Genomic DNA, 12,187 nt, shown 5'->3' on the forward strand with positions numbered 1-12,187 from the left:
CCACATGAACATTGTTTCTCAATCCCATAATCCATGTGTCACTCAAAGGACAATGTGGCAAGCAAGCACTAAGGCCCTAAATTGATACTGTATCAATTAAATACAATAGTGTCATGTTACAACTTGTGTTTCATTTATTTTATTTTATTTTTTATTTTTATTTTTTTGAGAGATGAACTCTTGCTCTGTCGCCCAGGCTGGAGTGCAGTGGCACAATCTCACCTCACTGCAACCTCTACCTCCTGGGTTTGAGCAATTCTCCTGCCTCAGCTTCCCAAGTAGCTGGGACTACAGGCGTGTGCCACCACGCCCAGCTAATTTTTTTTTTTTTTTTTTTTGAGGCGGAGTCTCGCTCTGTCGCCCAGGCTGGAGTGCAGTGGCGCGATCTCGGCTCACTGCAAGCTCCGCCTCCCGGGTTCCCGCCATTCTCCTGCCTCAGCCTCCCGAGTAGCTGGGACTACAGGCGCCGCCACCACGCCCGGCTAATTTTTTTGTATTTTTAGTGGAGACGGGGTTTCATTGTGTTAGCCAGGATGGTCTCGATCTCCTGACCTCGTGATCCGCCCGCCTCGGCCTCCCAAAGTGCTGGGATTACAGGCTTGAGCCACCGCGCCCGGCCGCCCAGCTAATTTTTGTATTTTTTAGTAGAGATGCCGTTTCACTACATGTTGGCCAGGCTAGTCTTGAACTCCTGACCTCAGGTGATCCACCCACTTTGGCCTCCCAAAGTGCTGGGATTACAGGCGTGAGCCACTGCGCCCGGCCTATTTATTTTATTTGTTACAGAGACAGGGTCTCACTCTGCTGCCCAGGCTTCGGTTCAATGGGGTGATCATAGCTCACTGCAACCTCAAATTCCTGGGCTGAAGTGATCCTCCTGACTTAGCCTCCAGCTGGGACTACAGGGGCATGCCATCACACCTGGATAATTTTTCTTGTATTTTTTGTAGAGATGGAGAGGGGTTCTCACTATGTTACCCAGGCTGGTCTTGAACTCTTGGCCTCAAGAGATCCTCTCGTCTAAGCCTCTCAAAGCTCTAGGGGTACAGGCATGAGCCGTGATACCCAACCTGTATTTATTTATTTTTATTTTATTATTTATTTATTATTATTATTTTTTGAGACAGAGTCTTGCTCTGCAGACCAAGCTGGAGTTCAGTGTCCAGATCATAGCTCATGGCAACCTGGAATTCCTGGGCTCAAGCGATCCTCCTGCCTCAGTCTCCCAGTTAGCTGAGACTACAGGTTGGGTCTCAACTGTTGGGCACCATGATGCCCAACTGTTTTATGGCTTTTTTTTTTTTGAGATGGAGTCTCGCTCTGTTGCCCAGGCTGGCATGCAGTCATGCAATCTTGGCTCATTGCAACCTCCGCCTCCCGGGTTCAAGCAATTCTCCGCCTCAGCCTCCTGAGTAGCTGAGATTACAGGTGCCCACCACCATGACCGGCTAATTTTTTTTTTTTTTGAGACGGAGTCTCGCTCTATCGCCCAGGCTGGAGTGCAGTGGTGTGATCTCGGCTCGCTGCAACCTCTGTCTCCTGGGTTCAAGCAATTCTCTGCCTCAGCTTCCTGAGTAGCTGGGATTACAGGCGCCTGCCATCATGCCCGGCTAATATTTTTTTTTTGTATTTTTAGTAGAGACGGGGTTTCACCATCTTGGCCAGGAAGGTCTTGAACTCCTGACCTCGTGATCCACCTGCCTTGGGCTCCCAAAGTGCTGGGATTACAGGTGCGAACCACCTCACCAGGCCAATTTTGGTCTTTTTCTTTTTTGAGACAAGGCTCTGTTGCCCAGGCTGGAGCGTAGTGTTGCAATCACAGCTCACTGCAGCCTCAAACTCCTGGGCTCAAACAATCCTCCTACCTCGGTCTCCTGAGTAGCTGGGACTACAGGTGTGGGCTAAATTTTTTAAACTTTTTTGTAGAGATGGGGTCTTGCTGTTGCCCAGACTGATCTTGAACTCCTGGCCCCCAGCCTTGGCCTTCTGGGATTACAGGCGTGAGCCACCGTGCCGGACCAATTTTGGTCTGTCTTTTGCATGCTGCTGGTCCTCCTCAGATGCTTAGCAATCATTGGTAATGATGGGCTTCAGAACGTGCAACCCCAAACGATGCACCTCGTCATAGTGAGTGTTTTCAGCTGAAGGAATTTGAGAAAACCGCAGAAGCCGAAGGGTCTTTCTTACCGTCTCCTGCCCTTCTTCCCTGAACCAGGTCGTACAACCTGGAACTCCCTGTCCTTTTCCTGAAGCAGCAAATAATAGCCTCCTGTCAGAGGCGCCCTCCCTGCACCTGGAGGAAAGGAGCGTACTTATCGCTGAAGACACAGGGACACAGAAGAATCTGAACCAACAGGCCTTCCTGAGTTCCCCATCTCCCCGCAGGAGGTGCCCGCACACGCACAGTCCCGGCGCTGCCACGGCCGCACACAACGGACCTCGCCCTGGTGGTGCACGCCCGGGCTGGGCGCTCGGAGGTCGGGTGGGCGCCCATTCCGTCCGCTGCACGCACAGCGCCCAGCCAGAGGCTCGGAGTTTAATCACACACAGCGTCCGGCTTCCTGTCCCCAGCGCCCCCTCCCGCCCCGTTTCCCTTGCCCCTCCCTCTCCCCAGCCCGATCCGCCCGCCGGCTCCCCCTCCCCCGATCCCTCGGGTCCCGGGATGGGGGGGCGGTGAGGCAGGCACAGCCCCCCGCCCCCATGGCCGCCCGTCGGAGCCAGAGGCGGAGGGGGCGCCGGGGGGAGCCGGGCACCGCCCTGCTGGTCCCGCTCGCGCTGGGCCTGGGCCTGGCGCTGGCCTGCCTCGGCCTCCTGCTGGCCGTGGTCAGCCTGGGGAGCCGGGCATCGCTGTCCGCCCAGGTGAGGCCCCGCTGCGCACCCCTTCTTGGGCACATCAGGAGCTAAGACTGCAGAGGGGCCGCTGGGGGCCGGGTGGGCTGAAGGCAAGGGGAAGGGAGGATGGGTGGAGGGCGAGATGTCAGGTGGAGAGGCACAGGGTGACGCTGCCTCCTTCCCAGCAGGAGCCTGCCCAGGAGGAGCTGGTGGCAGAGGAAGACCAGGACCCATCGGTGAGTGGGCGTGGGCGCGGTCTGCAGGCTGCTGGGCCACAGGAAGTGTGCACAGCTGAGGCTGCAGGTGTGTGCAACTGTGCCAGCCGCACACGAGGTGTGTGCAGGGTGTGTGTCTGTAGGGGTGTGTGTGCGTGGTGACAACTCTGTGTGAGGGGTTTGTGCTGGGGTTGTGCCACCTGAGTCTGAGGTGTTTATTGGCTGGGGGTGACCTGGATGTATGAGATATGTGAGTCTGCGTGGAAGAGGGTTGTGGTTGTGTACAGGGTGCGTGTCCTCTATGCTTGGTGACTGGGTGTGGGCGTGTGTGCAATGTGTCAGTTGAGTGCAGGGTCTGCATTGGTTGTGCGTGGGTGGGAAAGTGTAGCTGGTCTAGAGGAAAGGGTGAGACCTGGGGCCTGACTCCCAGCCTCGCCTTTGCCCGGGGCCCCAGCTGTAGCTGGCTGAGGGGCTTAATCTGTCCCTAAGACTTCTGTGCCTATTGCTGGCTGGTGGCTCTCCTGACAGGCCCCGTCTGTCTCACTTTATATCTCTGGGAGTCCCTGGTTGAACCCTGCCCTGATTCCCCTAGGAACTGAATCCCCAGGCAGAAGAAAGTCGGGATCCTGTGCCTTTCCTGAACCGACTAGTTCGGCCTCGCAGAAGTGGTGAGTATCCCTCTATCCCAACCTCAGGAAGCTGGCAGAGCAAAAGCCATTATCCACAGGGAGAAACTGAGGCACGGAGGGTGAAAGGAGGCTCAGAGTCACGCAGCTAAGCAGCCAAGACTCAAACCTAGGGATTCTCGCCCTCCTGTGAAGCTTCTTCTGTCACATGGATGTACTCCTTCAGACCCTACCCCAAACAGGAAGGCGGGGTGGCCATGAGTTAGAAGAACTACTGGGATCCTGATGGAGAGTAGGCTGGGGAGTCGGAGGCCTGGACCCCAGTAGGCAAAGAGACTTAGGAATCGGATGAGGGGGTGGCCGAATGACCACGTGTCCAAGTCGGCATGCAACTGTCCTGACACCCACCTGTTATCTCAGTGTGATTAGTAGCAGCTTCCCGTTTTGCTCTCAGAAGTATCCCAGTGTGGATGACAAATTACAGTCACTCTATTTACCGAGGAAGATGAGGTCTGAGATTCTAAGGCCAGGAGTCTGGACAAGAATAAGGACGCCAGGCTCCCTGAGAGGGGAATGGGGCTGGGAGAGTGGCTCTGGGACCCCCAGTAGGGCCCACTTTGTTCATCTGTCTTTCCTTGATCCTCAGCACCTAAAGGCCGGAAAACACGGGCTCGAAGAGCGATCGCAGCCCATTATGAAGGTGGGTGATGGGTGAGCCATACCCGGGAGAAGAGGAGCAGGTGGCAGAGGGGCAGGGCAGGTCTCATCAACCCTTTCCTGTGCTTTACAGTTCATCCACGACCTGGACAGGATGGCGCGCAGGCGGGTGAGACCCCATCCCCCCCACAGCACTGGCCTCCTGGGAAAAGGGCCCCTCAAAACATTTGACCTCCAACTCCTTTCCCTGCCATCAGTCTCAGAATCACAGAAGCCAGTTCATGAAGGTCTTGGTTCTCTCTGTGACCCAGGCATGCGACCCCACGAACGACCCCTGCCTTTCCCCAGAACTCTGCCCAGCTCCCCCAGCAAATCACTGCCCCTGCTCTCTCCTTCAGCCCTCATTCTTCTCCAAGAAGCACTTTTCATTCTTTTTTTTTTCTCCTCCATATTCCATGTCCTGATGATCTTTTTCTCAAAATGCTGCTAGTGTCTGCTCATCTTTTCCATTTCTACCCCACCCTCTACTTCAGCACCATGACCTCAGAACCTCAAACGCAGCCTCTTGCTCCTTCCCCACTCCACACCCTCTGCACCCCTCCACTCCATCCGACCTGTGCTGCCATGCTGAGCCCCTAAACTTCACTTTTATTATGGTATTGGCTCTCTACATGGCTTCCGGTCTCTTCGTGGTCTGGTCTCAACCTAATTTCCCTGCACTCTTACGCTGTCCTCATGCTTGCTGGGCTGACACCCCTGCCCCCGGTGTGCCTCTTCTGGACTTTGCACATACCATCCCCTCACCCAGAATGCCCTTCCACTGTGAGAGGCAGGGAGGCATGAGGGGTGCTCAGCCGAGGGGTTCACAGCAGAGATGGTGAGAAGTGAATGGGTTCAGCCTGTGACCTGAAGATATTACTGACTTACGGGTTGGAGGTAAAGAATGAAAGAAAGGGAGGAATCACAGATGACGTCTAGATTTTTAATTTTTTTTAAGACAGAGTCTCACTCTGTCACCCAGGCTGGAGTGCAGTGGTGCCATCTCAGCTCACTGCAACCTCCACCTCCCAGATTCAAGAGATTCTCCTGCCTCAGCCTCCCAAGTAGCTGGGATTACAGGCGTGTGCCACCACACCCAGCTAATTTTTATATTTTTAGTAGAGACAGGGTTTCGCCATGTTTCAGGCTGGTCTCAAACTCTTGACCTCCAGTGATCTGCCCGCCTCAGCCTCCCAAAGTGCTGGGATTACAGGCGTGAGCCACCGCACCCAGCCAGCTTCTAGATGTTTAACTTGGGTATCTCTGGGAAGAATGATGCCATTTCCTAAAAGGGGTTGACCAAGGAAGAAATAGGTGGGAAGTATGTAAGATAATTATTAATGTTGGGATGTCTAAAATAAACAAGTGGATAAATGACAATAAAGTAAATTCCACAAATGGATGACTGGACATTGTCGACTAGCTCAGGCTAAGTCAGGACAGATAAAGCCAGGAGTCGTGGCCATATGTGTGGCTTTTTTTTTTTTTTTTTTTTTTTTTTTTGAGACAGAGTCTCGCTCTGTCACCCAGGCTGGAGTGTAGTGGTGCAATCTTGGCTCACTGCAACCCCTGCCTCCCGGGTCCCAGTGATTCTCCTGTCTCAGCCTCCCAAGTAGCTGAGATTATAGGCAGGCACCACCACACCCAGCTCATTTTTGTATTTTTTAGTAGAGACAGAGTTTCACCATGTTGGCTAGGCTGGTCTTGAACTCCTGGTCTCAGGTGATCTGCCAGCTTCAGCCTCCCAAAGTGCTGGGATTACAGGCGTGAGCCCCTGTGCCCGGCCTATCGATGGCATTTAAAGCCACAGGATTGGATGAGACGCCAGGAGAAGGAAGGGCCCCACGAATGAAGCCCTGAGGCTCTTGGGCATCTCGAAGTGGAGCTAAGGGGAAAACCAGAGAGACTGAGAAGAAGCCGGACAGAGAGGAAGAAAGCCAGGCAGGGTGGCATCCTGGATTGAGAGAAACCACTGTTTCAAGGAGGATGTGGCTGTCTGTGTTGAATGCAGCTGAGAGATCACATGAGATGAGAACAGAGAAATGATGGCTGGGTTTGGTAATGTGAAAGTCCTGCTGACCTTAAGGAGGGTGGTTTCAGTGGCATAGTTAGAACAGGAAGGCAGTGTGCATTGGGTTGAGAAGAAAATGAGAAATAAGGAACTGGAGGCTGGGACAACCTTTTTTTTTTTTTGAGTCGGAGTTTCACTCTTGTTGCCCAGGCTGGAGTGCAATGGCGCAATCTCGGCTCACCACAGCCTCCGCCTCCCGGGTTCAAGCAATTCTCCTGCCTTAGCCTCCTGAGTAGCTGAGATTACAGGCATGCGCCACCACACCTGGCTAATTTTGTATTTTTAGTAGAGATAGGGTTTCTCCATGTTGGTCAGGCTGGTCTCGAACTCCTGACCTCCAGTGATTCGCCCTCCTCGGCCTCCCAAAGTGCTGGGATTACAAGCATGAGCCACTGCACCTGGCCTAGGACAAGCCTTTTTAGATGTTTCTCTGTAACAAGGAGCAGAGAAATAGGCCAGCAGGTGGAGGGTTGTGTGGATCAAGGAAAAGTTTAGTTCTGTGAATAATACTATTTTTATCTGAACTAACACATACTGAGGGCTTTCTTGAGATAGGCACTGTGTCTGGCACTTGTGTTTGGTCTTATCTAATCCTCACAACAACCCTAAAAGGAAGATACTCTAATTACCTCCATTTTACAGATGGAGGTTACACAACTTGTCTGAGGCCATGAGATACTAAGTGGTGGAGCCAAGATTTGAACCCAGCTAGAATGTGCCTGTGTACTGGACATGGTCTGCATGAAAGGCGAGGTGGCTGGTGCAGGGGTGAGGGGTCCATGCAGGGGCCACATCCAAAAAGGGGAGAGGGAAGTTTCCAGAAAGAAGAGAGGACACATCTCCCACCATTACCAGAGGGTCAAAGGAGCACAAGAGAACAGGTGGGTTTGTAGATTTACTGGGGGGAGATGAGGGAGCCTTTGTTCGATGACTTCTAGGTTCTCTGGACAACTAGGGAGACGGAGACAGGAGATTTGAGGAGGAATGGTACAAAATCTCATCTTGCTGATTATGAAAGCAAGCTTCGTGGGGGAATGTAAGATTGCCAGGCAGGACAGAATGTCCAGGTGAGGTCTGTGGCTGAAGACAAATGATACCAGGCAAGCCCTCCGTGGTTCTGGCACACCATGCCCTTTGGCTACAAGCAGCCTTTGCTCAGGCTGGCTCCATAGGTAGGAACGTCCTCTCTTCTCTGCCCTCCCTACTCTTCATGCCCAGGTCAGCCTTCCTCCCCTCTGTATAGACCACTTATTTTGGCAGTTATCCAGACATTCATTCATTCATTGACTCAACATGCATTGAAGACCTACTGTTTGCTAGGGGCCATGCTAGGTGCCCACAGCAACTAATATCCAGACCCCCCCCCACTTTTTTTTTTTTTTGAGACAGAGTCTCGCTCTGTCGCCCAGGCTGGATTGCAGTGGCGCAATCTTGGCTTACTGCAAGCTCTGCCTCCTGGGTTCACGCCATTCTCCTGCCTTAGCCTCCCGAGTAGCTGGGACTACAGGCACCTGCCACCACACCTGACTAATTTTTTTTATGTTTTAGGAGAGGTGGGGTTTCACCATGTTAGCCAGGATGGTCTCAATCTCCTGACCTCGTGATCCACTCGCCTCAGCCTCCCAAAGTGCTGGGATTACAGGTGTGAGCCACTGCACCTGGCCTCAGACCGATTTTTAAGGAGTCACTGTCTAGGAGAGGAAACAAGCATATAAATTTGTAATTACAGGTCGGGTGCAGTGGCTCACACCTATAATCCCAGCACTTTGGGATGCCGAGGCAGGTGGATCACTTGAGGTCAGGAGTTCGAGACCAGCCTGGCCAACATGATGTCTCTACAAACATACAAAAAAGAAAAAAATTAGCCAGGTTTGGTGGCACGTGCCTGTAATCCCAGCTACTTGGGAGGCTGAGGCATGAGAATCACTTGAACCCGGGAAGCGGAGGCTGCAGTGAGCCGAGATTGCACCACTGCACTCCAGCCTAGGCGACAGAGTGAGACTCCATCTCAAAAAAAAAAAAAAAAAAAAAAAAAAAAAAAAAAAAAAAAAATTCTAATTACAGTGGAATGTGACAAAAACAATGAAAGTGGCCAAAGATACTGGGCAACACATGGGAAGACAGACACAGCTGTGGAGTCAGGGATTCCCTCCCTACATTGCAAGGTGCCACTGGGCCTTGAAGCAGGAGCGTAAGACAAGACAGGCAAGGGGTCAAGGACGGTGGGTGGAAGCAGAAGCAGCCCCTGGGGCAAAAGCCCCGGGTTTGACCAGAGCATGATGAGGCTGGGGGACTCTTAAGTTCAGCATGGCAGAAGCAGAAAGTGCTGGAGGAGCGAGATGGGGATAAGGCTGGAGACAGAAGCCAGGCCACACGGTGGCATGTGGGAACTATTCTGAGGTGAGCCATGGGAAGGAGGAAGGCGAGGTGGGCTTACATCTGCATCTTAGAGACTCATTCTGTGGCTTTGTGTAGGGAATAACCTGGAGGAAGCCAGAATGGAAACAGGGAATGCTGGGAAAAGCAGACGGAGGCACCAGATGGGGGAGACAGGGGAGAGAGCTATTTAAGAGGCAGGATTGATAGGAACTGTTGATCGATGAATGATATGGGTAAAGGAGAGGGAGCTCCGCTTGAGTATCCCCCTGGTGGCAGAACCAAATGTGGAAAACAGACAGTAAAGCAAGTGTGGGATGAGGGGAGTCAGCTCAGCGTTGGTCAAGATGAGTTTGAGGGGCTGTTGCTGTTCAGATGGCGCAGTTGGCAGGGTAAGGAAGGGAAGGAAACTTCAGTGCTGGAGACTCTGCAGAGCACAGGCTGTGGGAACCCATTGGTGGAAATAAAAATGCCCAGTGAGCATCACTTTTTTTTTTTTTTGGAGACACAGTTTAGCTCTGTTGCCCAGGCTGGACTGCAGTGGCGCGATCTTGGCTCACTGCAACTTCCCCCTCCTGGGTTCAAGCAATTCTCCTGCCTCAGCCTCCCAAGTAGCTAGGATTACAGGTGCCTGCCACCATGCTTGGCTAGTTTTTGTATTTTTAGTAGAGACGGGGTTTCACCATGTTGGCCAGGCTGGTCTTAAACTCCCGACCTCCGGTGATCCGCCTGCTTCGGCCTCTCAAAATGCTGGGATTACAGGCGTGAGCCACCGTGCCTGGCTGAGCATGATGTTTTCAAGGTGCATCTGTGCCATAGCGTGTATCAGTACTTCACTCTTTTTATGGCCAAATAATATTCCATTATATGGATAGACATTTTGTTGATGGACATTTGGGTGTCATTTTATTATTTTTAGTTGTACTAATTCAAATAATGTATGTTTACATCCTCAACATAAAAGAAGCAAATAATATAGACATGCATGAAGTCAAACGTTTAAATCCCCTCATACTTCTCCTTCAGTTCTACTCCTCTCCCCAGAAGTGACTGCAGGTGACAATCTGCCCCGAATGTCTCTGGCCATATACATTAGATTTTTTCACATAACTTCCTAGTCAACTGTGGGCACCATAGGGGATGGATTCTCCCTTGCCCGGGGTGATCTATGTGTCTTCTGGGTAAAGTGGGCACTGAACGTTCATATGCTCAGTGGATCCCCGGGGAGTGTGGGGGAGTCCTGTAGAGAGACATTTCCTTATCTCTGAGCATCTGTGTTCAGGTGTGGACGGGACAGTGAGTGGCTGGGAGGAAGCCAGAATCAACAGCTCCAGCCCTCTGCGCTACAACCGCCAGATCGGGGAGTTCATAGTCACCCGGGCTGGGCTCTACTACCTGTACTGTCAGGTAAGCCCCACCTGGCTGCATTGGTAACGCAGTAAGGGAGTGGCGAAGGGTTTGCCAGGAGAGTGGGGGACCAGCTACAAGGCTGGGAGGGTGAGTCGGGGTTTGGGTGGGATGGGATGCCTGCGTCACTGAGGAAATTGGAAATTGAGGCGAGGGCAGGCAGAGGCCTGGACTTGGCCTATTGTCCCCACCCCAGGTGCACTTTGACGAGGGGAAGGCTGTCTACCTGAAGCTGGACTTGCTGGTGGATGGCGTGCTGGCCCTGCGCTGCCTGGAGGAATTCTCAGCCACTGCAGCGAGTTCCCTCGGGCCCCAGCTTCGCCTCTGCCAGGTGTCTGGGCTGTTGGCTCTGCGGCCAGGGTCCTCCCTGCGAATCCGCACCCTCCCCTGGGCCCATCTCAAGGCTGCCCCCTTCCTCACCTACTTCGGACTCTTCCAGGTTCACTGAGGGGCCCTGGTCTCCCCACAGTCGTCCCAGGCTGCCGGCTCCCCTTGGCAGCTATCTGGGCACCCCAGTCCCCTGTGCCCCACCCTCAGCTGCTCTTTGCTCCAGACCTGCCCCTCCCTCTAGAGGCTGCCTGGGCCTGTTCACATGTTTTCCATCCCACATAAATACAGTATTCCCACTCTTATCTTACAACGCCCCCCACCGCCCACTCTCCACCTCACTAGCTCCCCAATCCCTGACCCTTTGAGGCCCCCAGTGATCTCGACTCCCCCTGGCCACAGACCCCCAGGGCATTGTGTTCACTGTACTCTGTGGGCAAGGATGGGTCCAGAAGACCCCACTTCAGGCACTAAGAGGGGCTGGACCTGGCGGCAGGAAGCCAAAGAGACTGGGCCTAGGCCAGGAGTTCCCAAATGTGAGGGGCGAGAAACAAGACAAGCTCCTCCCTTGAGAATTCCCTGTGGATTTTTAAAACAGATATTATTTTTATTATTATTGTGACAAAGTGTTGATAAATGGATATTAAATAGAATAAGTCATAGTCTCTCTCTTTATTGGGGCTCAGGGGACACTCCCAGGGTAGATGGGGGCCGTGGGAAGGGGGGCGTTACAGAGCGGCACAGCTGGAATTCCAGGATGATGTTCAGGCTTGGGAGCGGGGACCTCCATGCTTCCAACCCCCAGGTGGGAGCAGAGGTAGAAAGGCACACCGCCCAGGAAAAAATCAATCGTCCGCCCAAGGTACAGCAGAAGCGGCCTCCTTTCCCTAGGAGGCGGACTTCCTCCTCCGGGGGAATCCCTCCCTGGCTGGGAGGAGCAGGGGCCCTTCCTCTTGGTGGCCTCGGGACATTCAGCAGGTGCTGGCACAGGCCCTTGCTGGGAGGTGGGGTGGGCAGGAGCCAGCCTGGAGGAGGGGCTCAGAGTCAGCAAGCACACGGGAACCCGGAACCCTGTGTGCCGGGGAGGAATCCTGCAGTGGCCGGGGGGCTTGGGGCTGCTGCTTTGTCTCTTCGTCCAGAGCCTTATGTAAGAGCTTTTCTCGGGAAACAGGAAGTCCTGCTTGCCAAGTTCAGCACAGGGAGTAGTGCAGGCCTTATTCCAACACACCCGGCCCAGCCTTAACCCCAGAACTCAGCCAGTTTCTTGCTTCCGTGCCCCTGGTTCTCCTCCCCACCGAGCCCACCCCTCCTTTCCCACCTTCAGTCACCCCTAGTAAACTGCCCCAGTGATCTCTGCTGTGCCTGAGCCAGAGGGTCTTTCACCCTCGCCCTGACCCTGGACACTGCCCAGCTTGGCCCCCCATCCTGCTCCTGGCACCATGCCCTCTCGCCAGCCAACCTTCCCTCCCCCAACCCTGGGGCCGCCCTAGGGTTCCTGCGCACTGGCTGTTCCTCCTGGGTGTCACTGGCAGCCCCGTCCTTCCTAGAGGGACTGGAACCTAATTCTCCTGAGGCTGAGGGAGGGTGGAGGGTCTCAAGGCAACACTGGCCCCACGACGGAGTGCCAGGAGCACTAA

The 12,187-nt window shown here is 53.7% G+C and overlaps 1 protein-coding gene across 2 annotated transcripts; it reads left to right on the forward strand.

The window, feature by feature from the left end:
• Positions 1-2,597: 2,597 nt before the first annotated feature.
• Positions 2,598-11,212, forward strand: LOC105473576 (TNF superfamily member 12). Of its 2 annotated transcripts, none has more exons than XM_024790408.2 (7): positions 2,598-2,859; positions 3,018-3,068; positions 3,640-3,715; positions 4,320-4,373; positions 4,464-4,499; positions 10,099-10,223; positions 10,420-11,212. In XM_024790408.2, exons 1-7 carry the CDS (start codon positions 2,701-2,703, stop codon positions 10,669-10,671), a joined length of 753 nt encoding a protein of 250 aa, XP_024646176.1. In that variant the 5' UTR covers positions 2,598-2,700; the 3' UTR covers positions 10,672-11,212. The 2 variants fall into 2 exon arrangements, with proteins under 2 accessions (XP_024646176.1, XP_011725707.1); XM_011727405.3 differs by having other exon boundaries at positions 2,602-2,859; positions 3,021-3,068.
• The last annotated feature ends 975 nt before the right edge of the window (positions 11,213-12,187 follow it).

The sequence above is a fragment of the Macaca nemestrina genome, chromosome 17 (assembly GCF_043159975.1).
Source record: "Macaca nemestrina isolate mMacNem1 chromosome 17, mMacNem.hap1, whole genome shotgun sequence".
Lineage (NCBI taxonomy): Eukaryota > Metazoa > Chordata > Mammalia > Primates > Cercopithecidae > Macaca > Macaca nemestrina.

Bases quoted from the DNA above. Each gene is read 5' to 3' on its own strand.
- LOC105473576 (XM_024790408.2), top strand. From the start codon at position 2,701: ATGGCCGCCCGTCGGAGCCAGAGGCGGAGGGGGCGCCGGGGGGAGCCG. The intron at 2,860-3,017 runs GTGAGGCCCCGC...CCTCCTTCCCAG, and splicing joins GGGCATCGCTGTCCGCCCAG to CAGGAGCCTGCCCAGGAGGA. The intron at 3,716-4,319 runs GTGAGTATCCCT...CTTGATCCTCAG, and splicing joins AGTTCGGCCTCGCAGAAGTG to CACCTAAAGGCCGGAAAACA.